The 24,321-nt window shown below is 45.1% G+C and overlaps 1 protein-coding gene across 5 annotated transcripts; it reads left to right on the top strand.

The window, feature by feature from the left end:
- The first annotated feature begins 1,002 nt into the window (after positions 1-1,002).
- On the top strand, positions 1,003-22,557 carry WDR86 (WD repeat domain 86). 5 transcript variants are annotated; one of them, XM_079300910.1, is made up of 8 exons: positions 1,003-1,144; positions 1,729-2,003; positions 4,586-4,727; positions 6,195-6,434; positions 6,519-6,627; positions 15,029-15,164; positions 19,470-19,573; positions 21,411-22,557. In XM_079300910.1, the coding sequence occupies exons 2-8, from the start codon at positions 1,841-1,843 to the stop codon at positions 21,627-21,629; spliced, it is 1,113 nt and encodes a 370-aa protein (XP_079157036.1). In that variant the 5' UTR covers positions 1,003-1,144; positions 1,729-1,840; the 3' UTR covers positions 21,630-22,557. The 5 variants fall into 5 exon arrangements, with proteins under 5 accessions (XP_079157036.1, XP_079157033.1, XP_079157035.1 ...); XM_079300909.1 differs by lacking the exon at positions 1,003-1,144 and adding an exon at positions 1,215-1,337; XM_079300907.1 differs by having other exon boundaries at positions 1,004-1,144; positions 6,195-6,627.
- The last annotated feature ends 1,764 nt before the right edge of the window (positions 22,558-24,321 follow it).

Here is a 24,321-nt window from a genome sequence, read left to right as displayed (position 1 = left end):
CTCACAAAACCCAAATTTGCAGCCCGACAGCTCCGTCTGGCAAGTTCCTCCGTGGCTGCATGGCTGCAACTGGCAGCTGAATCGGGATCACCTCGTTGTTTACATTGGGTGTGACATATCAGTGCTGTTTGGCCTCTGCCAGAAGGCGCTGTGCAAAATAACACACCCCGGGAACGATCGGCCGAACCGCGCGTTTGTCCCGGGCTGGAGCCTCACCAAATGTCAGCCAGCGCCTGCGGCACCCCGAGCTGCACCCACGGGGTGAAATGGAGCCGGGGGCTGGCGATTTGACACAAAAAGCTGCTTTTTTTGGTTAAATGGGGCAGAAGTTAGGAGAATAAATTTTGTGATTTATCCTATCCCTGCCAGCACGCTTTTAGCTGCAAATTAGCAGCAGCATCTTTTTCTTGTGGTGGGGGAATCCACGTCGGACCTTGCTGCTGCCTTGCTGGGGGCTCTCAGCCTCTCCACATTACTTTGCCCAGGGGATTTATCCTTCCTCCATTTAATTACAGCACGGTGGGATAGAGCCCTTCAGCCCACGCTGTCAGGGCAGGGGGTGGATGGGCGAGGGGCTGCACTGGTAAGAAACAGCCCCAAAAAGCTTCGTGTCGGGGCAAAGCCAGACAGCGGGTTTGGGCTCCTGTGGGGCGGCTTCTGAGGAGAAACGTGGCAGGAGCTCGCCCAGGGACAGGGCGAGAGGAGGAACAAAAGGCGATGGCTTCCCTGAACCCAGCTCCCAGCACAAGCCTCTGCGGCCCCCCGGGAGGCACCGGAGCAGCCAGGGAGGCAATGCCGGTGCCCCCGGGCGTCCTGCGGGGCGAAGGTGCCTCAGGGAGCGCTGCCTCCCCCGGGACGAGCCCGGCGCTCCGCCGCGGATGCGGGGCTGCTGTCGGGCTGCTCCGGCTGCGGTTCTGAACGAAACCCCGGCCGGGACAGACCCTCCCGCCGCGGGGAGACGGAACTGCGGCAGGGCCGGCTGCAGCCCGGGGAGGCGCTGCTCCAAGGCCGCCCCGGGGGGCAGCGCTGCCCGGCACCCCCGGAGCGGAGGACGAGGCGCGGAGCTGCAGCACCGGGGGAGCTGCGCGGGGGGAGCGAGGCGGCTGCGGCGGGGGGAGGCAGCAGCTGGAACGTGGAGCGGGAGGTAATGGAGGCAGGGCCGGGGCGGGGGGTGAGGGCCCGCCCCGGGGTGGGCTGAGGGGGCTCGGCGGGAGCCCTTCCCGCCTCCCCGCAGGGTGGAGGCGGCAGCGGCCGGGGAACCCCGCGCTCGGCCCGGCGGTGGCTGCGGTGACCCGGCGGGAGGAGGTTCCCCCTGAGCCGGAGCCGTGCCCGCGGCGGTGAGTGCCGAGATGCTGGGGGGCCGTGCGGGAGGGATGGCGGCACCCGGGCGGTGGGGGCCGCCTGAGCCCGGACTCCCCAGTCGGAGGCGTCGCTTCCTCGGCGTGCCCAAAGTCCCTAAGATTGCTTAAAAAGCAGCAGCCTCGGCGAGGGCGGCAGGTAGCGGTGCTGCCGCCCGGGCTCAGCCCCCCAAGGGGCTGGATGTGCCCGATGCCCATGGAGAGGGCGCAGCGGGCAGCGTGTGCGCCCACCCAGCGCCGCGGGGCTTCGGATCTGCGGGGAACCGGCGCTCGGTGGCTTCAGCTCACCCTGGCTGTGGAAGGGACGCAGCCACGGGGCGATGGAATGGTTTAACGCGCTCTCCCGTTCCCCCTTTGTGTCCCTGCGCAGGAGCCTGCCGATGGCTCGGAGTTGAGGTAATGGCAGCAGTCGCTGTGCGGGGCACGGCCGCAGGTCCGGAGCGCGGTCTGCGGGCTGCAGAGCGCCCGTGATCTGCGCCGGCATGGGGAACAGCGGCTCGGCCGTGAAGGTCTGCACGGATCACCAGGGCGGCATCAACTGGCTGAGCCTGAGCCCCGACGGGCAGCGGCTGCTGACGGGCAGCGAGGACGGCACGGCGCGGCTCTGGAGCACGGCCGACAGCCAGTGCCACGGGCACTTCCAAGGTACGGCACGGCCCCGGCACGGCACGGCCAGTCTGGTCTCTCTCAGTCCCGGGCAGCCAGAACCATCCTTATTTTGTATTGATGTGAATTACAGCAGCGTTGAGCAGGAGCTGTTGCAACCCGAAACAGGTCACCAGCGCTACTGAACGCACAGATCCTTTCATGTGTGAAGTTGTTTAACTTTTACACTGGGAAAAAATACTGACCTTTTTATTTTTTTTTGGTCCTTTTAATCACCTCTTTTCCAAGTGCTCTTCATTTAGGACCTCTTGACCCAGGCGTCTGGAAAGGAACCTTGCTAAATAGGTTATTTTTGTTTTCCCTCCTCGTTTGATGCACAGAAATGTTAATTGCTAGGCTTTTGCAATTTAAATTAATATTGCATCTTAAAAAATTATCTTTAGACTGGCATGTCAGTAACTGAAAAGAAAAAAAAAACTGTAGACAGTGCAATCATGAAACAAGTCTAGATATGGGTTAAAAATGTTTGTATTCCCACTCATGTTCTTTTCATACAAAAAAAAAACAAAAAAAAACCCCAAAAACTGTTTAATTTGTAATTTCTAATGCTTTTTTTCCTTCCAAAGAAGAAATCACATTGCTGTGATTTCCTTGTTGTTTGCTTGTTCTTCACTATGGAGTATTGTCTTTTTTCCCCACATCCTGCCATGGTTCTAGCTTCTGGAAAACTCACTGCATTTGCTTTAGGGTTAGAAATCCCTTTAAACCACTAATTAACTTTTAACTAGAAAGAGAAATGTATTGGATAGCATTCATTATTATGGAATCTGCCAGTACTGCCAGTGTTTGGGTAAACTCGAGTGGTTTGTGAACTGACAGTCGAATCAGATAATTGTGTGTATTTTATACTTATGCACACACACAGCTGTCGTGTCAGTTTTAATTTTACAAGCTATAATTACTGATAAACCTGTATTTCTAATGCAGTTTCAAGCTCCACCACAGGACAACCAGCAGATTTGTGTGGTGGCTGCTTTTGGCCAGACCATCACCAGACCTTGTCTGCCACATGGGGTTTTGGCACCCTGTGTGTGGGTCAAGTATTACTGATGGCTAAAATCTGCCTGGCAGACTTTGGTGCACTAACCAAGATGTTGTTTTGATCTCAGAGCTGGATGACATGATGCTGTGAGAAAAATCCCAGTGACTGAAACCTGATCCATTCAGGCTGCTTTGCAAAAAGTTTCACAAATATGGGAGAACGAGTGTAGTTTAGCTTATAGCCCTGGTTATCTGTTTAAATTTTGGCATCTGATGAATTTGTTTTAGAGGAAACAAGCCATGTGTTTGTAATGTGGATTCTGGTTTGCTTTTGAACTACAACAAGGCTTTGGAACTTCAGGAATTGTAGTGAAATCTGTCTTTTGCAGTCAGTGAAACAGTGTTTTACTGGGCAGTCTGCTTTCCCTTAGTTTTTTTACCATCTCTTTATTTTACAACCTTCTGTTTTTCTAATACCTTTGTCCATCTGTCTCTCTTTAATCACAATTGTCCTTCTTTTTTTTTTCTTTTTTTTTCCCTCAAAAAATAGTATTTTCCCAGTAGGGCCCACCAACTTCAACCATAGCTGTCACTCTTGTAATAGTGATTTAAGTGGAAACAGTTCTGCTCCTGAAAGCTTACAGTTTAAATGTTGAAACAGAAGATTGCAAGGTAATATTAGTCCAGTGATTAGATAAATGACAGCAATTTCACACAAGAGATCTTGTGTGAAGCTGGGACATGAATCCTAATGTGATTTTTACATGTGGTGCATTTAATGTTACAATAGAAAAATGACACATCTTTCTAAGCAGCAACAAAAGTTTGTGGTGGTAATATTGATTCCTCTTTTTTGGAATTGCCTTGTTTGTCAGTGTGACATTTTTAGAGCAGTGGTTGTGTCTGTTTTTATTGTAACTGTAGAATCCCTGTGTACTCTGAATATTGTGTAAACAATTGTGCTCTAATCCCCCCTCCCTCCTTCCCTCCCTTTATTTTCCTTAAAGGTATACTGATACTTAGAAAATTGTGGGGTTTAGTTGTGTGGAGGAAAAGTATTGGCTGACTGTTTACCTGGAATTTTTTTTGTTTGCTTTTCATTCTGCCTGGACAATGAAATCAAACTTGCTGGTAAGTCTCAGGTCATTTTTTTCAGACTTTCATGCTTTGATTTATGACTGTTTGTATCCTGACAGTCAGTGGGCTGGGTTGAAATGAAGCTTTTTTTCTCCCTGCTTTCAGAAGGAGGAAGCAAAAGCATTTTGTAGTTGAAAAAAATAAGCTAGCTTTTTACTGGTTTCAAATTTCATTAGTCTGAGTTTTATTATACTGATATTATTCTATCTCATTACATTTTTACAATACTGTTTGACTTACCTGATAGGTGCAACTGTACTGTGAAGTTTTCTGCTGTGACTTGAAACAATTGTGTTTTACACAAATCTTTAAACATGAAAAGCACGGTGGTGCATTTAAAATTTTAGTACATTTGTTTGCATTTCCCTTTTGGTTAAGGTGAAGAGGTGGCCCAGTCTGTCCTTTCTGCATGCACAATGACTGATTTCCTTTGTTGTTGCTAGGACATGAAAGCTACATCACCTTTTGCCACCTGGAGAACGAGGCTGCCTTCACGTGCAGTGCTGACCACACCATTCGGAAGTGGGACGTGGTGACCGGGCAGTGCTTGGCCATTTACCGGGGCCACACCTCCATTGTCAACAGGTGGGGCTCTCCCCTCGTGTCCCTGTCATCTGCTGTCACACACTTCACCATTTCACTGCAGCTCCCCATTGCTACACTCACAAAAAGGGCTGTGTAAAGCTCTGAGTTCGTGTTCTGTGCTGCAGTGATTAGTTTTTCTAGCAACACTGCTGACACAGATAGGAGAGAAATGAAAGGCACACAGCAGGGGAATGGAATCCAGGGCTAGGAATGAAATTCCAGAAGAAATTATTCAATTGATAACAGATGCTTCTGATAAATAGGTTTAAAAACATCCTGTCGAGCTTTTGTGTCAGCAAGAGGGATAAAGTCAGGGATTTTTCTGTAATTATTATTCCTGTTTGGGCAAATGAAATTTAATAATAAACTTACTGTGTGTGGCTGATTGGTCTTTCCATTGAAAGTGCCTATTAATAGTTGGACTGGATTTAATTAATGGCAAAGAGAGCAGTCAAAGATTGGTATTTTTTTAACATTTCTTTTCTGGTGGGCGTGTGGGCTTTTTAGTTCCTTTCTAAACTCAAAACACATATGATGTGTAGTGAGATTCTGTAAATAGTTAGGAAGGCTGGTTCTGTGTTTTGGCACAGGCCTGGTTTTTACTTGAGTCAGCAAATGGGAAATGTGTTCCCCATTCATATGACTTTGTTGCCTGTTTGAAAGGTTCCAGAGGACCAAGGTCAGCTGACAAAAAAGGCAGGTTATGGATGTTTCCTATCTCTGGTTTGAAATATGAACTCTAGAGTTTTTTTTTTTTTGTTCTTGTGTGTTTGTGCAGCTACAACTCATTATTTCAAAGGCCCAAGAAGTTGAATTCCTGAGATGTGATCTTTGGTTTGCTCTTCATTTATGTAATAAGTGGGGTGCTCTTGCTTTACCTATTTTGAGATCCCGAGCCAAGTGAAATTAAGTGTATTTTTTTTCTTTCACTCTCCTTACTTGATGATGGAAAGATGGTTATTTTGTACACTGGCAGTTACAGTTTGGATTCCTAGAATGTTGTGTTGTTGCTTTGATTCCAAGTTATTATCACAGGTCTGTTTTAAAATAATTTTTTATAAAGAAATATTAATGAATAATTACCAAGAATTAGCTAATTAAAAAAAAAAAAGCCCAAGAAAGACAAACCAAACAACAAAACAAACTTCTAGGTATTATATATAACTTATGAAAGTTCATGTTCCTGGAAGGATGAAATTTTAGCTGGAAGGAATTTTAACAAAACAAAATGCACCAAGTTACCATGCTATAGTGTAAAAATATCTGCATCAATGTAGCGGAATGAGTGATCTCAATTTTAAAATAGAAACAAGGAAGTGTTTGATTTTTAAAAATGCCAAAGATATTATAATTATAACATGCTGCTATTTCATACTTTGGGGTACTTAGCACTGAAATTGCAACAAAAGATGGTAATGTAAAAAGAGCAATACTGTTCATATCCAAAAAACCTTTATTTTTTTGCAGAATCCTGGTTGCTAAAGACTATCTCTTCAGTGGCTCCTATGACAGGACAGCCCGCTGCTGGAGCGTGGACAAGGAGAAACAAATCCAGGAATTCCGGGGCCATCGGAACTGTGTCCTCACTCTAGCTCACTATTCCTCCAGGGATGTGCTGGAAGAAGAGGAGGAGGAAGAGGAGGAGGAGGAGAAAGTGAGCAGGGACCTGCTGGTGACAGGGAGCACGGACTGCACTGTGAAGGTCTGGTGGGTGTCCAGCGGGCGCTGCTACCAGACCCTGCTGGGACACACTGGGGCTGTTTTATGCCTTATACTTGATGCACCAAACAGGGAGCTGTTCTCTGGCAGCACGGATTACACCATCAGGACCTGGAATATTGTCACTGGAGAGCAGCTGAAAGTCTTCAAAGAGCACCAAGGATCAGTAATTTGCCTAGAGGTAAGGGCAGAGGGTTCCTCGAGGGCCTTTGGGTGTCTGTGTCTTAATTCATGTGGGTCTCAGTTGTCAGAAGCTCCTCTGAGACTTAAAAAAACTGTGAGCTTAAATATTAAAGTAATTACAAAATAATAGTGCTCTCTGGTCTTGAGACAAGCCCTCTTTCTCTAAAACACTTAGTGATCTCCTCTTAGCTTCTAGTGGTCTAACTTCTAGCTCAGTATCTATTTAAATTCACTAGGTCATGGAACTCATGAGTAGGTGTGCTGAGAGCACTGTTGATCTGAGTGGGATTGTCTAGTCAGGCTCACCAGACTTTGAAGAAAATAACATGAGCAGGTAACACAAAGTCCAGTAATTTAAAAAGAGGAGGGGAAAAACACTCAGCAAACAAGGTAACTTCAAAAAGCTCAGCCCAAAACTGAGCAAAAGATAATATGAAAGCGTAAAGCTGAAAGAAATCCTACATTAAAGACCACACAGACAAGATGTGAGAAAAGAAAGGGAGAAACAGATGGCCAAGACCAGAAAACAGGCAAGGAAAATGGGAAAGAGAAGCAGAGCATGGGGGGGAGAAATCCGGAAATTAAGGAGGAGAGAGGAGAAAAACTGTAACATGATCTGAAAAACTATACTCTGTTTTTCTGTTTGCAGTATTTTTCTGTTGAATGCTGCCAGCTTTGTTAACATTGCAGGGGACAGGAAGAGGTCAGGCAGATGAAGCAAGAGGGGAGTTATAGCACAAGCACTTATCCTGTATGCATATTATTCACCAGAAAATGCTTATAGTGTATTTAAAGAGAGTACACGATGGTCTGTCACTCAGTTTCAGGTCAGCATGAATGTTTATACATGAATATGTCTGACTGAAGTTAATGACAGTAGATTTTCTCCCTGTTTGTGTTTGTTGTCCATATGGGTTTTTCCCTTACAGAGACTACAGGTTGTATCTTTAATAGCTGTTTAACCAAAGTTGCCTTTGTTTCTAAATAGGGTAGTCACAGTTGACACTAGCAGACTAAAAAACCTGGAATACTGAAAGGAATTCTGTTTTCCTTCACTTTTAGAAAGAAAAAAAAGAATAAAACCCACACAATATCATATTGCCCTGGAGTAATGTTTGTCTTGCTTGGGTAAATTCTCAGTGTTAAATCTTGTTTTTATGATATTGTGGTAATGTACTCATAGGATGCTGAAGTAAATCTGTTGCTGTCCTTAGTGTCACGCTATGTTTTGTTGTTTAATTGTAACCCTTCTCCAAGGCACAGATTAGCAACAACAGAGCTTGCCTTAATTTAATTGGGTTCTTGCTAAAATTGTTACACAAAGCTGGCTTGACCCTCTCCCAGAAGCCTGGGAAATTCAATTATGCCTTTTGAATGCTCAGGAATGAGCAATGCCTGTGAGCACAGAGTTAAGCAATGGCTTTAAACAAGCAGAACTTCTTGTAGGGGAGAAGAAAAGCAAAACCAATACATCTATTTGGAAAACCTGAACAATTCAGAGTACACAAGACTACCACTGCTGCCAAGACTGTGCTGGCAGCAGTCCTGGCCAAATCTTCTTGAGTGACTGGTAGCCCCTTGCTTCTCTCATCACCAGTTAATGTTTGGGGCTGGGAGGATCCAGCTGAGGTACAAACAACCCCTACAGAGAGCATTTAGTGTCCAGGCCTCTCAAACTTATCCCAGTTTAAGCAGTCACTGCTGTTGAATAGCTTTAGGCTGTCGATCTTTCCTAATTCCTCCCTCTGCCTTTCTGGGTTCAACACTATCCCTTCTGTTCCACTTGGCTGCCACTCAGCACAGCCCACATGGTATTTTCATTCTTTTAGAAAGGGGTCAATCACCAGAATCTATACAAAGATGTTTCAACAGAAAGGAAACTTCCTGAATAGAGGTGGATTTTTTATTATTATTTTTGTTTTGTTCTCAAAAAGCCTTTTTTGCTTCAGGCTTCCTAGTGACAGTGTTGGAATCTGTGAGCTGGGATGGTATTTTTCAAACCCTGGGTCAGGAAGAACTAGGAGGTAATTGTGAGTTGCTCACAGTAGCCAGAAGTTTTAATTGTTGACAGTAATTCACAGTGCAGCAGTGAGCTGCTGATTACATCAGATTTTTATTCTGCTATCCTGGAAGAGCTAAGCTGGCACCAGCAATTGAGGCAGTTACCTGTTCTCTGGGTGGTACAATGCTTATGTAGGGAGAAAAAAGGGAAAGAAAAATAAAAACTGCTTTTCATTTTATTTATTCAAATAAAGATCCCTAAGGGAGGATGACCTTTCAAAAAGTTCGAGAAATGCTCAGTGTGATTTCTCATCCTGGACACAGATCAGGAAAAATTTGGATATTGAGACCATATTTTCCCCAACTTTAAAAAGCTGTTATTAACAGGAATGCCCCAGGATATTCTGAATTGCTGCTAATTAGGTCTGGCCTGTTCCAGTCATCTCCCATTACTTTCCAGTAAATACCAATAGTGTTGCTGTAGCAGTGAATGGAAATTCCTGGAGCTGCTTGAAGGAGTTGTCTGGGTAGATAGCCCTAAAGCACACCCATGTTTTCCTCCCTGCTTCCTGCAGTGCTGGTGTGTGGAAAGCAGAGGGGTGATGCCACAGACACATTTGGATTTTGATTGTTCCCCAGTTGCTCTAAGATCCTTTAAGGTGCTGTTGCTAGGTAGTGCAAGTAGAAGAGCCTGGAAACAACTCTCATCCAGCATGGCAGAACAAAAGGTGTTGGTGAGCTTTGGGCTTTCCCTTGTCCCCTGTCCTTGGTGGTTCTGGACAGGGGAGTGATGAGGTTGAGCTGTTTGTGTTCCTCAGGCTCATCCTGCTGTCCAGGGCTCAGTCTGGTGAAGGTGACCAGCTGCACCCACTGTGTGTGCTCTGCTGCCAGAGGAGCTCTGCAGCTTGTAATGCCACTTCTCTCCTCCTTCCACCATTTAAATTGGACTGAGAGAGGTTTTGCTGGGAGGCTTTCTATCTGCCATGGGAATTGTGTCCATGTTAGGTGCTTTGGCAGCATTGATTACTTGACTTTCCCAGTCAGGCAAGGTAACTTGCAGTGGAGCAGCCAGAATTCTTCACTCTCCTCCTCCTGCAGCGTGTTGATAGCTTGGCAGACTAAGTACAGCAGCTGTTTTGGGAGCTCCCTCTTCATGTAAGAGCCAATAATGAGATTTTATAGGAAATGATGGGAAAAAGCCAGGGTGGGCTGAGTGTAATAACATAGCTCATGCTCATTCTTCCACTTAAAATTTCAGGCCTGGCTAAAGACCAATATTTGCAATTAATAATGAAATATGCGTTTTCATTAATGTGACTGCCTGCAATAGGCTGAATAACCCTGATTTAAATATTTACTTGTGTGTGTTTTTCTAAATGTCTCTCCTAAGTAGCTTTGCAAACTGTTCACAAGGATCGCTTTGTCCTTTACTGATTGTTCTGCCTCTGAGTATTTATCAAAACTGTGCTGCCAAAAGCTGGCAGAGAGAAATGATCCAGCTTGGAATTTAGCTTGGATCCTACAGCAAACATTCTTGCAAGAAAACTCCCTTTTGAAGACCCTGAACATGAGTGGGCAAGGACTTGCTTCTGGTTTTCCTGCAAAAGTTCCTTTGTTTGGACATTCCCTTCAGTTGCCTTTTAAAGCTGACTAGAAGAAAAGAATGCTTTGAACAAAGCCATTGCCTGAACTCTGTTTATGTGCTTAACTGTTGTGATCACAGGGACAGAAATATTTTCTTGCCATGAATGTATATTTTGTAATTTGTTTTTGTTGCATCAGAGGATGAAGATGTGAATGAGAGGAATGTGAAGGTGTACAACACCTGTTAGAATGAAGCATGGGGCCATCACTTTGCACTGCAGTAAAAAAGTTGAAAAACATTCTCTTAACAGCCAGCCCAGAGAGCTCATTCTAGATGGATTCTCAGAAAAAAAAACCCAAAAACAAAAACCCAACAATTTCTTGCCCACAGGGAGTTTGTTAGCTTGTTAAAATGGATGTGGTTTGAATGGGATCCTGAAACTCTTAACTGGCCCAAGGCTTACATAGTTGTAACTCGAGATTGGTCCAGCTTGGTGATTTTTGACTTAGAAGTGGCTGTGAGCAGAAGACCCAAATTCCAGATTGTAGGAACACTGGCCCCCATGAGAGCAATAAGCTGGTGATGGGGTGTGTGGTTGCTCATGTGAACTCATCCTGAAGTTCATGAGGGCTAGTCTGAGTGCAGTGACCCTCAGCAAAAGGATGTGTGCAAATCTCTTTGGAAAATCAATTACCTCTCATTGGCTCTCTAAAATTATTTTCTCATAGCAAAGGTTAATTGGGAGGGCAAAGTCCATTCCTATAAGGTTGAAATATCTGCTAAACAGCTCTTTTGCAGATATTTTTTTGGCATTCTTACAGGTAGAAATTGTCTTAAGCTGCTGCATTTATACAGTTCAGCCAAGCTTGTGAAGCAATAGGGTTGTGATTGTCTTGAGACACCAACCCTGGATGTGATAATTTGTTCTTTATTAAAATTCTTGTGTGTTTGTGGGTCTACAACCAAGGTTTTTTCTTATTAATGAGACCTGTAACTACTAAAGCGTTTACAACTTGTCTTTTGCTACTGCTATTACTGTGCAACTCACAAGCAGCTTGACTGAGCTTTTTCAGGGAATAGTTCCATCTCCAGTACTTTGGACCAAGGATGAAGACAAATTTGCTCCATTCACGTTTCATCTGGTTCAAAGCAAAATCTCTTAGAGCTGTGAGAAAAATTAACAATCCAGAATTGCAAATATCAAAACACAGTGATTTTTTTTTCCTGCTGTCTGGCTGAGGCTTTAGACCAGTCCATCAAACTGTTGTCAGGTTTTTAATGTTTTTGAAGCTGCATGGGTTTGAAATGTCCACTCAGCTCACTGGTATCTGAGCTGCCAATCTGTTCTGTGTCATCCACTCTGCTGCAGCTGTCCTTGTCTGGCCATGGTTTTCTGTGGTCAGGAACTTTGTTGGGCAGCTGGCCAAAGTGAACCAAGTGCTCAAAAGCCAGCCAAGGAAAATACAGCTTTAGAAATGTCACCTCTTCTCTGGGCAGACACAGATTGGAATATGTAACTGTGTCTGCTAAACATTTTGCAACCACAGAGTGTGGGGCCAGCTTGTAAGGTGCTTTTGCTGGGGGAACAGTGAGTGATAATGATTATTATTTTAAATACAGATTACATGCAGATATCTGAAGTGCTGCAGCTTAGGCTAGAGCTGTGTTTCATGGGGCAGCACAGAGGCTTTGAATTTAATTGAGACAGTTGTTGTGCTGACCACCATGGGCAGGGTTCACCTCAAGGGAGGTGATTCTTCTCTGTTCTTCTCTTGTGAGACCCCCACCTGCAGTGCTGCATCCAGCTCCAGTCTTCAGCACAGGAAAGACCTGGATTTGTTGGACCATGTCCAGAGATATTGTGAAGATGATGAAGAGGGATGGAGCACCTCTGCTGTGGAGGCAAACACAGAGAGCTGGGGTTGTTCAGCCTGGAGAAGGCTCCAGGAGGACCTTAGAGCCCCTTCCAGTGCCTAATGAGCTCCAAGAGAGCTGGAGAGGGACTTGGGACAAGGGCATGGAGTGATGGGACAAGGGGGAATGGCTTTAAACTAAAAGAGGGGACATTTAGATTAGGAAGAAATTATTTCCTGTGGGAGTGCTGAGGCACTGGCACAGATTGCCCAGAGCAGCTGTGGCTGCCCCATCCCTGGCAGTGCCCAAGGCCAGGTGGGATGGGGCTTGGAGCACCCTGGGATAGTGGAAGGTGTCCCTGCCCATGGCAGGGGGGTTTTGAATTAGATGATCCTTAAGATCCCTTCCAACCCAAACCATTCTCTGATTCTAAGGCTCTTAAAATCCTGATACTGTAAATTACCTGAGTAAGTTTACATAAATTGAAACATTTTTGTATTTAACAAATTAACAAATCTAGGCATGCTGAAGCTCTCCTGTTCATTGATACACCCACTTACATGTAGAAATGAAGCAGCATAACCTAATACACCATTAATGCAGAGTGGCATTTACCTGCAGGAGGTTATAATTTAGTGTTTTTCCTTGCTTAGTGGGGAATTGATGCTGCTAGCAAGATATCTAAAAAAGAAATGCAATAATTCAGCCATGAACCACGCAGCAGGATCACAACTCAAAGCATCCTCTTCCGTTTAGCAGGTGCACATGACTGCTCTTCATGCCTATTCAGGGAGAGAGTGAAATTTAAAAGTCCTTCCTCAGGCTAACTCGTGGTTCTTGGTTTTGTTAGTGCTGCTGGCCATTTGTTCTCTCTCCTCATGGAGATGTAGCATTAATGCTGCTGCTAAAACAGCTTAAAAGTAATAGGAAGTGACATTTCAAAGTACTGCTGGCTTTTTGCAGTGGTTTGTGCTTTACAAGCTCCTGGCTTTCAGCTATGAAATCTCTCCCATGGGCCAGGTTCTGCTGGGAGGAAGTGTGGCATGTCCTGCTCCCTGTGGCCAGGGAGCCTCTTGGCCTGCCTGCCCACATTTCTTGTGTGGGTTATCACAGTCCTATCACTGCAGTGCTTTGTATCTTAAAATAACTTGTTTCATCTTGTAATACAGCACAATGTTGTTTTGTACCAAGCTCACTTCTGATGCCTTTTGGGAATGGGGCCATTCCTTCTTGGATTGGCAGCAGAGATAGAAGAGCACGAACAACATTTCAAACTCACAGATAGAGTGTGCAAAGAGTGGGGACCAAATCTAAGGTGGCAGAGAAACCAACCCTTGAAAGTGTTTTGTGAGCAAGACCTCAACAAGTTGGTTTGTCATTTGCTGATTTCCTGGAGATAACAGAGAAGCAGCAGAGGTCTGTGCCCTGCTGTCATTCAAATATTCTCATATGTGTGTCTGGTGGAAAAACAAGGAACCATTCATTACTCCTTGGGCAAATTCCACTTCTTGATGGGGGGTCGGGGTTCTCCCTGCTGTCTCTCCATCTCTCTGGTACAGAGGTTGCTGCAAGTCCATAAAACTTACCTTGAACCACAGCTGGGAGTTGGACTGACTGGCTGTTTTTGGCAGGAGTTGGGCTCTACATAACAACGACTCTAAAAACTTCAGTTTGATGTCAGAGAATGCCAGATTTTTCTATGCACTGTGGAATTTTTTCCTTGCTGAGCTTGTAGGTTTTGTGTAGTTTGTTTACTGTGAACTGGTTGGTGTTTTAGTCTTGCACAGGTCAGTTATTTTCTCTCTGTCCCTGTTCCCCAGCTGCAATCCTTCCTTTCATCATTCTCTGTCCTGTCTATGTGGAACAAACCCCATCTTCCCCACCAGTGAGTTCTCACAATGTGCAGGATGCCTGGTGCAGGGAGGGGTAACACACAGCAGAAGATGTTTAAAAACCTGTGTCAGGATAATTACTTATTCAATAAGAGTCTAAGAAGACTTGTGGAAATGCAGTTACAGAACAGTTTCTAGGAAAAGTTAGTATTTCTGAATACTGACCTTGTACAGAGTGATCATACTAAACAAACTGGTTTATGGTGTGTAGGGTTTTAATTTAAATTTACCTTTTCTAAAAAAATTTGGTACTCAGAATTGTTCTGAAATTTTTTTGGTAATTAAAACATAACAATCTGGTAAGAATTCTTGTCAAATATGCTTTGCAGAAACAACACTGGGGGGTGTTTTTTGAGGCTTTAGTAGTATAACTGATTTTGGATGTAGGGTTAGCATTGCTAAGATCCCTGGAATCCTGCCTGCTGCACAAGCAGATGGGCTAAGTTAAAGCTGAGAGCTTTTTTTGAGACCCAAAAGTCAATGGGAGATGCAACCATGAAGAACTCAAGGCTGATTTGCTCACCACTCCTCTGTTTCAAGGCACAGCTTGTTGCTCTCAGAATTGGAAAATGTGACTTTGGATGGGTCCCTTCAGTGCAGTTCTTTCGTGAAGGGGCCATTCCTGGTGTGTTTTTCTCCCCTCAGCTGAGGTGCCATTGCTGATGTGCTTTTCTCCCTCAGTTGAAGTGCCATTGCTGATGTGCTTTTCTCCCTCAGTTGAGGTGCTATTCCTGGTGTGTTTTTCTCCCCTCAGCTAAGGAGCCATTGCTGATGTGTTTCTCCCCCTCAGCTGAGGGGCCATTCCTGGTGTGTTTCTCCCTCAGCTGAGGGGCCATTCCTGGTGTGTTTCTCCCTCAGCTGAGGGGCCATTCCTGGTGTGTTTCTCCCTCAGCTGAGGGGCCATTGCTGATATGTTTCTCCCCCTCAGCTGAGGGGCCATTCCTGGTGTGTTTCTCCCTCAGCTGAGGGGCCATTCCTGGTGTGTTTCTCCCTCAGCTGAGGGGCCATTCCTGGTGTGTTTCTCCCCTCAGCTGAGGGATCATGGCTGATGTGCTTTTCTCCCTCAGCTGGTGAATCGCCACCTGTACTCGGGGAGCGCGGACAGGACAGTCAAGTGCTGGTTTGTGGACACCGGCGAGCGGCTCCAGACCTACAAGGCTCACAAACACAGCGTGAGCACTTTGAAATACCACGCTGGCATCTGTAAGTTGCCTCTCCTGTGTTCTGCAGCCCACTCCAGTCTCTTTTTCAATGTTTGTCTTTGACTGAAGGTTGTTAATGGAGGATCATTTTGAATGTTGTGAAGTTGTCACTTTTTTCCAGCTCCAGCATGTTTACACTCAGTGCCAAACTGCTGCACCACTCCATGTGGGAAGCTCAGGCCTCCCCTCCATTTTCCACCTCCCTCTTCTCACAAGTGAAGAGGCAGTTGTTTTGTTTCTGTTACCAAGGGAAGTGGCTTAAACCCTGAGCTGTCTGGGGGTTGTTTGTGTAGCTGTGGTTTAACCTCACTAGTCTGGTGTCTGTCACCTGCTTCTGCTGGGGACAGCAAGTGCTGCTGCTGGACACGCAGCCTGTGCCTCTCTCTGCTGCCTTGGCTCTGTGGAACTCCCTGTCCTGAACCAGAATCACACCTCAGATGCTCACTGCTCCTTTCTAACTGCTGGGCTTCCTGTTCAGGCTCTGACCCTCTCCTAGACTCAATTTCCACAAGTTCTTTTCCTGTTATCTGTCATCATTCATGGATTTGTTCCCCAAGTCACTTTCCTCCACTAGCCAAGCAGTGCTTCCCTTACTAATGCTCAGCTCTCCTACTTTCAGTGCTCCTGTTTCCAGTGCTTTCTGTACATCAGTGTCTATTGCTGACATAACAGTATATTCTGACCATCAAACCTCCCTCTTTAAATCCTTCTCTGTGCTGGCTTTCCTTCTGCATGTCTGGCTTTGGGTTGACAGACAGCACCTCTGTTTTTTATCAGTGAACTCTGTGTCATCTTGGTCTTATCCTGCCTCTGGTGTTTGACATGATGTACCTTCACTTGCTTCCCAAAAAAGAACTCTCCTCTCCTACCCTGAAGGAGATGGCCATGGCTGTCTTAAGCTAACCTAGACATTCACAGCACTTTCCTGATTTTGATTTCAGTACTTCAGCTTTAAAGTGAACACATCACACTAAATTAGTGGTTGCTATCTAGGCCTTGATCTCTCTTTTGGCAGCTCCTCAGTGTGATGGTGATAAATGGCTGACAGATGCAAGATGGTGCACGTTAGCAGAGTTGTACCTGCACAGTTTAGTGGCAGTTGTCTGGCACCATGCTTGCTGACTACATTTATAATCCAGTAACTGAAGTGATTTCTTAATTATGTTTGGAAACTTAGCATGTAACCAGACCCAGAGGTAGAATTTTAGTCAGGAAACCTTGTTTTGGTCTTCCTTTCAGCATAAGTCCCACATCACTTTTCTCCAGTAAAATATTTATTTATAATTTGTGGTTATTTCAGCTCTCCTCACCTACATGGCAGAATCACCCATTCTCCCCTCCCTGCAGGTTATAATTTCTGCTGATTTCAGCTTCTGTAGTTGGCTAAAAGGCTGAAATGGAAAGGGAAAAGATCTAAACCTACACTGCACCTTCAAGTTATTATTGCTCCAAGATTCAAGCAAGGAAGAGCAAGAGAAATGAAGCAGAAATTGTAATCTGGGATGATCACTGGTAGACAAAGTACTGATGATTTTGTGTGTGTGTTTTCCCCTTTTAATTATAAAGACACAAACTAAAACATTGATTTTTGTCAAGACTAGCCATAGGTGAGTTATCTGTGTTGAGCTGATCCCGTGATGAACATTGGTGTCTGGGTGGGAGACAGAGATTGTCTCCTTCATTAATGAGAACTCAAGACCTGCATTTTTGCAGTGTTGATCCTACTCTTCATGCAGCCTGTAGAGACTTGACCAAACAGTAGAGAAAACAAAGTTTTAGTTCAAACAAAAGATTAATTATCTGATGCCACCCCCATTAGCTCTGCAGCATTTTCCCTCTTCCCTCTCATTCTACCACCCTGGCCCTGCCATACACATACATTAATTTTCCACAACACTCTTTTGTTGAATTAAAATGCAGACAATATTGCTGCATTTAGTCAGACCTGTGAAGAACATCCTGATAGTGTGATAGAAGAGTTCACAGAGTTATTTAAGATCTTGTTTTAAATCGAGTGCAAAAATACTAAAAGTGTCAAACAGGGAGTATTGAATTGTTCTACTTGAAGGGTAGGAAAACAAGCTCTGGAAAAATATTAGGAACTTGTTAGAATGCATTATATGCACTTTGATTAATGAAAGAGGAAATTTCCCCTTAAGAATTAATGTACTTACTATGTTTGCTTGCATTATTGTGGTGCATTCATCAATAATTTCCACAGTGTCTAATGATTTTGTTAGAATTAGAATTACAAAGACATGTTAACTGAATACCAGTGTTGGAATTCATGTAGCTTAAAATTCTATCTGTTCACCTGGGACAGATCATAACTGTCTCTCAAAAATGTGGAGAAAATTATTTAAATTATGTTTGTTATGGTTTATGTCTCCTTTGCACCAGAGCAATAACATGAAAAAAACATCTCAGCCAAGAAGTAATTTTCTGCTAGAAGATCTTAATTCTGCTGCCTTCTCTCTGATCAGTGCCCAAAGGTTCATTGCCCCAAAGAATTTGTGGTCTAAATAAGCAAATAGAGAAGAAGAAAGAGAGGAAAAATACATTCCAGTTTCCAAACTTGCTTTATAGTATACAGGGACCCCAGAAAGATGTGAAAACTAAGCATTAAATCATCAGAATGTGTTTCCAGTGGCTTTCCTCACTCTGCTTGTGTAATTAATACCATTGGGAATATCACAGCTGGTTCTCAATCTAATTTATTTAATGATATGTTAATTATTTTTCTCTTAAAGTATGTGAACAGCCATTTCAAATTTAATGTGGTTTATATTTTTTTCATGTTGCAAAAGCTCCAGGGGAACATTTCAAAACTGTTCTCCCAAGGGTCTATGAAATTAAGTAAAAAATGGAAATTAATTTTATTTTGTTGTTTATTTCACAGGTGGTATATATAAGTATGTATTTAAATGCTAAATCTGGGTTAGATCAACAGCTCTTCTTTGAAATTCAGAGGTGGAGAGAGATTTCCTAAATCCAGAGTGACAGTTCAAAAGACATAAAGGATGTCTGTCAAAAGGGAAGTTCTGATAGCATCAGCTGAAGTAAACTGGCAGCTGCATGGTGAAAACAGCTCTTAATTGGTTCCTCCTCTCTGCATGTCTGCAACAGAATTAAGTGATTTCCATTCACTGGGAAAAAACCAGTACCTGTTCCCTGCTTTACTTTGTTGCTACTATTTGCAGAGTGGGGCATGATGCTTTTTCAGGACTCTGCTGGAAATTGAATTATAGTGGCCCATATAAAGTGACATTGATTTTCCACATCCAGATGTTTCTTGGAGATGCTCCCAGGAGGTGCCCAGTTCCCTGCTGTTTCATTTGAATTTAAAAAGTTCGTGGCAGTACATAGTCTGTTCTCTCATCTGTTATTGTAGTCCTGAATTTACTACCATGATAATTTTTTCATTTCTCTTTAGAGATTCAGTTCCTGACTTCTCCCAAAAGATAAGGAATCTGTTGGCTTCAGGCACTCCAGTTTTGTAAAAATCTTTCCATGCTAGTGGCTTTTACAAAGACATGAAATGCAGGGAGCAGTGAATATATTGCTTTTTGCAGCTCTGAAATATTTATCTCTAGATAAATTTGAGGAGTTTGGGTTAACTTAAGGAAAGTGTTTATCAAGAGAGTTTATAACCTTTAAAGCACACAAATGGGCTCCTTGTTGGGCATACTGCTAATTACAAAATCTGAATATTAACACTGCCTTACAGTTTCTGGATGCAGCAGTCTGGGGATCTGATGTGAAGATCCTGAAGTGTTGAGAAATTGTTCTTTGAACATGTAAGGAAGGTAAACCTAAGGAAACCTGATGAATAGCCAAAATTCCTGGTCATGCTCAATTTAGTTACCCCAACCCTGCCCCTCTTACAGCAGCAGAAGTGATGAAAACACTGGAATACTGAATGGAAAGCTGTAAATAACTCTGGTAAAACAAATGAAAGGTTGAGTAGAAATCCTTAAAACCAGACTTGAGATCAATTGACTGCTAAGAGTTATTGAGGCACCTTTAGGCAGAGAAATAGCTGTGGAAGAGAAGAGCAGAAATAGATACTTGAAGCATGTGTGGAGTGAAATGCTGGTGTGTGCAGGAACCACAGGTTCAAATCAGTGTTTCAAAATACAACTCCAAACAAGCATGCTGGGGTCAGCAAAATGAAAATGATCTGGTTTGTGTGAGGAGAGAATCAAATGCTATGTCATGCCCCCCTGGGAGCTGGTTTTAGTACATTTTTGAACTTGTATGAACTGTCCTCATGTGGCTGCTGACATCTGGCTGTGCTGTGTGTCAGTGTTCACAGGAAGTGGTGATGCCTGTGCAAGAGCTTTCAATTCCAGGAGTGGAGTCCTGCAGAAGATCTTCCGAGGACACAAGTTCATCATCAACTGTATCCAGGTCAGGAAGGGGTTTCTTGGTGGGGCTTCTTCCACTTCATTGCTCCCTCATTTGTTTTGTGGGAACTGGTGTGACTGACTGTTCTGTGTCTTGGATTGGATGTCATTCTAGCATAAGACTTGAATGTTCTGTAGTTCTAGGAAAGCTTGTTAATAATAATAAGTGAAACTATGGAATGAGTCCTCAGGGACAGCCCATGTCTGGGATTGGGGTTTTTTCAAGTCAGGTTGGATAAGCAGCCATGAGAACTGAGACAGATGAACTGATGCTGTGTGGGCACAGGATGGTCTCCAGCCTCATGAGGCCCTTCCCATTACAAGACACTAATGATAAGTGTTTGCAGTGCTCTGAGGGGAAAAGAAGTCCCTGCCTTATGCAGGCAGAATAATTACAGCATTGTCCCCCAAACCACCTGGGGCCATAGCATCCCTAAACAGCCTGAAGCAGCTCATGGTGATATCTGACACACATCCTGCCTGGCACATGGAGGAGTTTCTGCTCTGGCTTAAAACTGAAAGTTAATGTTTGTATATTGTCTAGGCTCAGGTGAGACTGGCATTAAACCAGGAGGAATTAGTAATGCTTTGTGGCTATGAAAAGACCATGGAATCATAGAGGGGTTTGCATGTGAAGAGACCTCATTCCAGCCCCTCCTGCCATGGGAAGTGACACTTTCCACTAGATCAGGTTGCTCAATGCCCCTTCCAACCTGGCCTTGAACTCTTCCGTGGATGGAGCAGCCACTCTAAGAATCTGCATCTCCCTGCACTGGGATCTCAGTGTAAGCAAGCTGTGTGCAGGATGAAGATTTTCATTCACAATGCAAGACTTTGTTGGTAATTCTGGCAGGCTGACAGTCCAAAGAAAAAGAAAGGAGGCAAAATTCCTTTTGGAGTTGATCCCAAGCACATGAAGTTGTAAATACTGTTTTCTCTTGTATATTCTTCTGAATTAGCAAGTGGCTGGATGATTTTAAACTACAAACTGGTACTGGGCAGCTGCTATGTAGCAGGCAGGTACGTGAATGTGTTTGTGTACCTGATAGAATCACCCTGGGCAACCCTGAGTAATGACATGACCAAAGCTTGGCTTTACTATTCTTTGTAACTTAATTTCCAACTGTACAGGGGCAAAAAAAGCTGGGAAGAAAGAGGACTGCGAAGTGGTAACAGGGGCTGGATGAGGGGTGTGGTGCCAGGGAGATGCTCACTGTCACAGCACAGGGCAGCCACAGCGTGGACAGACTGGTACAGAACAGGAAGATCACCAAGGCTGATGTCTGGCTTGCAGGGCAGGACAAGGACAACTGGAAACATACCAATAACAGCAAATGGTTCCTAAAGGAAATGAAACCACAGCAGTGAATCCAGGTTCATTTAACTGCAGGTTTTGAAGAACAGTGGAGTTTGAAGGAGTGATTGTACCTATAATTTAGTGTAGAGGAAGAAGGGAAGTGAGAAAGGAAGCATTCCTGAATGCCCCACTGCCCACTGATGATGATTTTGGTGCCTCTTTAAGCTCCACATCAAAACCAGCAGTCTGAAAACAGTGCAGAAATTCCCAGCCACGGCCTGCTCTGACTGGATTTAGTTCTCCATTGCTTTTCTAGAGGGTCTGGGTTATTAATAATTCTTGCTGTTTATGTCTGAGAAATGAGTCCTGACTTGGTAATGTCTCATCCCACTTCAGCAGCTTTTGTGATAATTTACAGTGGCTCTTGCAAGGAGCTCAGGCCTTAAGTGTTGGGACCAAGCTGTGTTTGCTGTGATTTTTGACAGTTGGATTGTGCTGATCTGAGCCCCGTGGCTCAGTATGAAGTGTGACCCTGTTGTTCCAGATCCACAACGAGCTGCTGTACACAGCTTCCCACGATGGCACGCTGCGGATCTGGGACATCCGGGGCGTGTGCAAGAGAAACAAGCGGCGCCTGAAGAAGGAGAGGCCTGGGCAGGGCAGGAGCTCCCAGAGGGGGAGCCTGTCCCGGCTCTTCAACAACAAAGTTGGCTGCATGGTACAGCAGGAGAATGGGGAACACGAGGCTGTTGAACTGATGTGACTGTCCAGAGCAGGCTTTATGTCAGAGACCAAAGCTGAACCTTTTGTTTTCTGCACCGCTGTGTCCATGTAAACCAGAACTTGCAAAGAGATGGGAAGTGGCTTTGCCTCCTCTGTGTGAGGAGCCAGGATTCTGTGTGGCTGCCAGATGGACTCAGGTCAGATCCTGTGGCTGTGATGACTCAGCTGAGCAGCTCTGGGGGCAGGAGGGAGGCAATGTGGTCCAGGTGAGGGACCACTGTCTGTGTGCAGTTAGAAACTTTCTACCACTGCTGGCATCAGGCCCCTGGGCACAGAGGTGTTTCACCTCTGGCTGCCCAGTGTCTAGTGAGATGTTTTCCTGTTCCTGTTGCCCACTCCCATGACCCCTGCTCAGCCCAGTGTGGCAGTGAAGGGTGGCCTTGAATTCCATCTGCCCAGCTGACCTTTGGGTCAGTTTTTGGCTGACAAGGCCAATGCAGGAGGGTTTGGCTCTGCAGCAGGAGTTTAAGGCAGACTGGACATCTCTCTGGGAAGCTGGGAGTACTAGGACAGAAATTAATTTAATTTTTTTTTTTTTACAAAACATAAGCCACAGAGCCAGCTAAACCTCAGCCCTTTCATGCCAAGGGCAGAAATCTGCTGATCTTGTGTTGTCTTTCCTTCTCCCAAAGCTGTGCTAGGTTGCCAGTAGCATTGGATAAGAAATCAAATTCAAGAGTTTTCCCAGTCTTTTTCCAGGTTCATCCTTCTCTGATAACCACTGAGCCATGAATTAACAAGTGTTCTTATATTTTTCTATTTGCAGATACTCTTTGTAGAACCAGTACAAAACTATCTAAGCACATGTTTTTATTTTTATGGCTTTATTTATTCTGTACTACAGCAAAATAAAAATGCTGTAATCCTTTTTTAGAATGGAGTAATAAACATGTGGCATCTCCAGACAACTGACTGTCTAGTTCTTACTTTTGTCTCATATATGAGGGGGGTGTGACCTGGCTGCAGAAGCAGTGAAGAATTGATGGAATTGGGGAAAAAACCCCACATACACTTTTGCAAACATTTCTTAACTTTCTCTCAGTGCTGGGGTCAGAGTTGGGGGTGTGTGGAGCTGCCCTGCCTCTCACCAGGCACCAAAGTGCCAAAGCTCAGTTCCCCTAGCAGGAGGAGGGAACCAGAAGCAAAAGCTCAGACTTCAGGGGAAGCAGGGATGACAAAGAGCTACAAGCCCTGACTCAGCACTGCCCTGGTGGCACCAAAGGCTCCTGTTCTGACTCCTTAGCACTGTGTCAGTGGGTCAGGCCCATCACAGACCCTGCTCTGCTCTGCTGCTGAGCAGCTTTGGTAGCTCTTACCTGGCAAGTTTCCACATCTAGTAGGTAACAGCATTTAAATTATGTGAAATGCCTACCAAGAGACTAATTTGGGAGGCCATCTGCATCCTGCAGCCTTAATTCCACTGGAAACCTCTCAGGCTGGTCATTGTGGCTCGGTGGCACATGTCACTGAGCTGCTGCTGGCTTGCCATGCAGCTGTTTGTATTTTGCTTCTGAGGACAACCCTAAGTATGAGGCCTTTAGGAGCTGGATGGAGCTCCCCAGAGCACCTGGGCTGTATTTTGTGTTTAAAACTTCACTCACAGTACAGGAGACACAAGAGCCTATCTGGGCACACAGCAGCTGCATGCAGTCAGCAGAGAGAGATCTTAAAAAGTGGAATTAATGAGTCATTACCACTTCTGCCTGTTGCTAAACATATCCCAGTGCCTCCAAATGCACGGTCAAAATTAACTTACAGCTTTCAGCCAGTGGCTCCTGCTCCACTGATCACTTACAACTGTGCTGGCAGAGTTACATCACTGATGAATGGCTGCTCTGACAAGCACTGCATGTTGTGATGCTAATTTTAAATTCCACAAGGACAAACCTTCCCTTCTGAAGTTGTCGCTGCCAGTTTGCTGTGCAAGCCACTTCAAAGAGAATTGCTGCATGTGCAGCTCAATGCTGCCTTCGGTGCATGCCCAGGGGCTGGCAGCCAGTGCCAGGATGCCAGGTTTGGGAAGGGAGGAGTCAATTTGTGTTTACACCTCCTTCTTGTTAAAACTACGTCCGTGACTTGTATATTTTCAATTCTAAATTCTTTTTTCGATTCTGTTTTTGCTCTGCATTTTGTGCAGGGGTTCCTCAGTGCTGGTCTGTAAAGAAACAGAGTATAATGGGTTGTGGGGCTGTTTCCCTCAGAAACTCATACTGCTGGCTTTGGAAATCCTTCAGACACAAAGCCATTCAACTTCTCTAGCCCTTGCCTTGATAGAGATGAATGAAATACAAATAATTCCTGAACAGTGTAACTACTGTCTGCTTTTTGCCGTGTTTGGCTGAGGGAATCATGTAAAACCCAGTGCTCTCTGCAGCAGTTCAGTCCCCGTGCTGGAGCTGAGCATCCCTCCGCCCCACGGCCCTGCTCCCTGCAGCGCTCCGAGTTCACGCCCTCATTTCCCGGCGCTGAGGAGCCGCGGGCACCGCACGGAGGGAGAGTCGCTGCTCTGGCTGCAAGTGGAGAGCGCGGCCGCTTCCCTCTGCCAGGGCTGCAGACGGGGCCTGGGCTCCCTCTGCCGAGAGCGCGCAGCCATGGGAAACCAGTCAACCACGGCCGAGCAAAGCTGCCAGGCACGGGAATGTCTGTTCCCGGCGCAGAGCAGCGCTTGCACG

The sequence above is a fragment of the Erithacus rubecula genome, assembly GCF_903797595.1.
Source record: "Erithacus rubecula genome assembly, chromosome: 3".
In the NCBI taxonomy this organism is placed as follows: Eukaryota; Metazoa; Chordata; class Aves; order Passeriformes; family Muscicapidae; genus Erithacus; species Erithacus rubecula.
The sequence above is the reverse complement of the archived record's forward strand: the minus strand, read 5'-3'. Positions and strand labels throughout refer to the sequence as shown.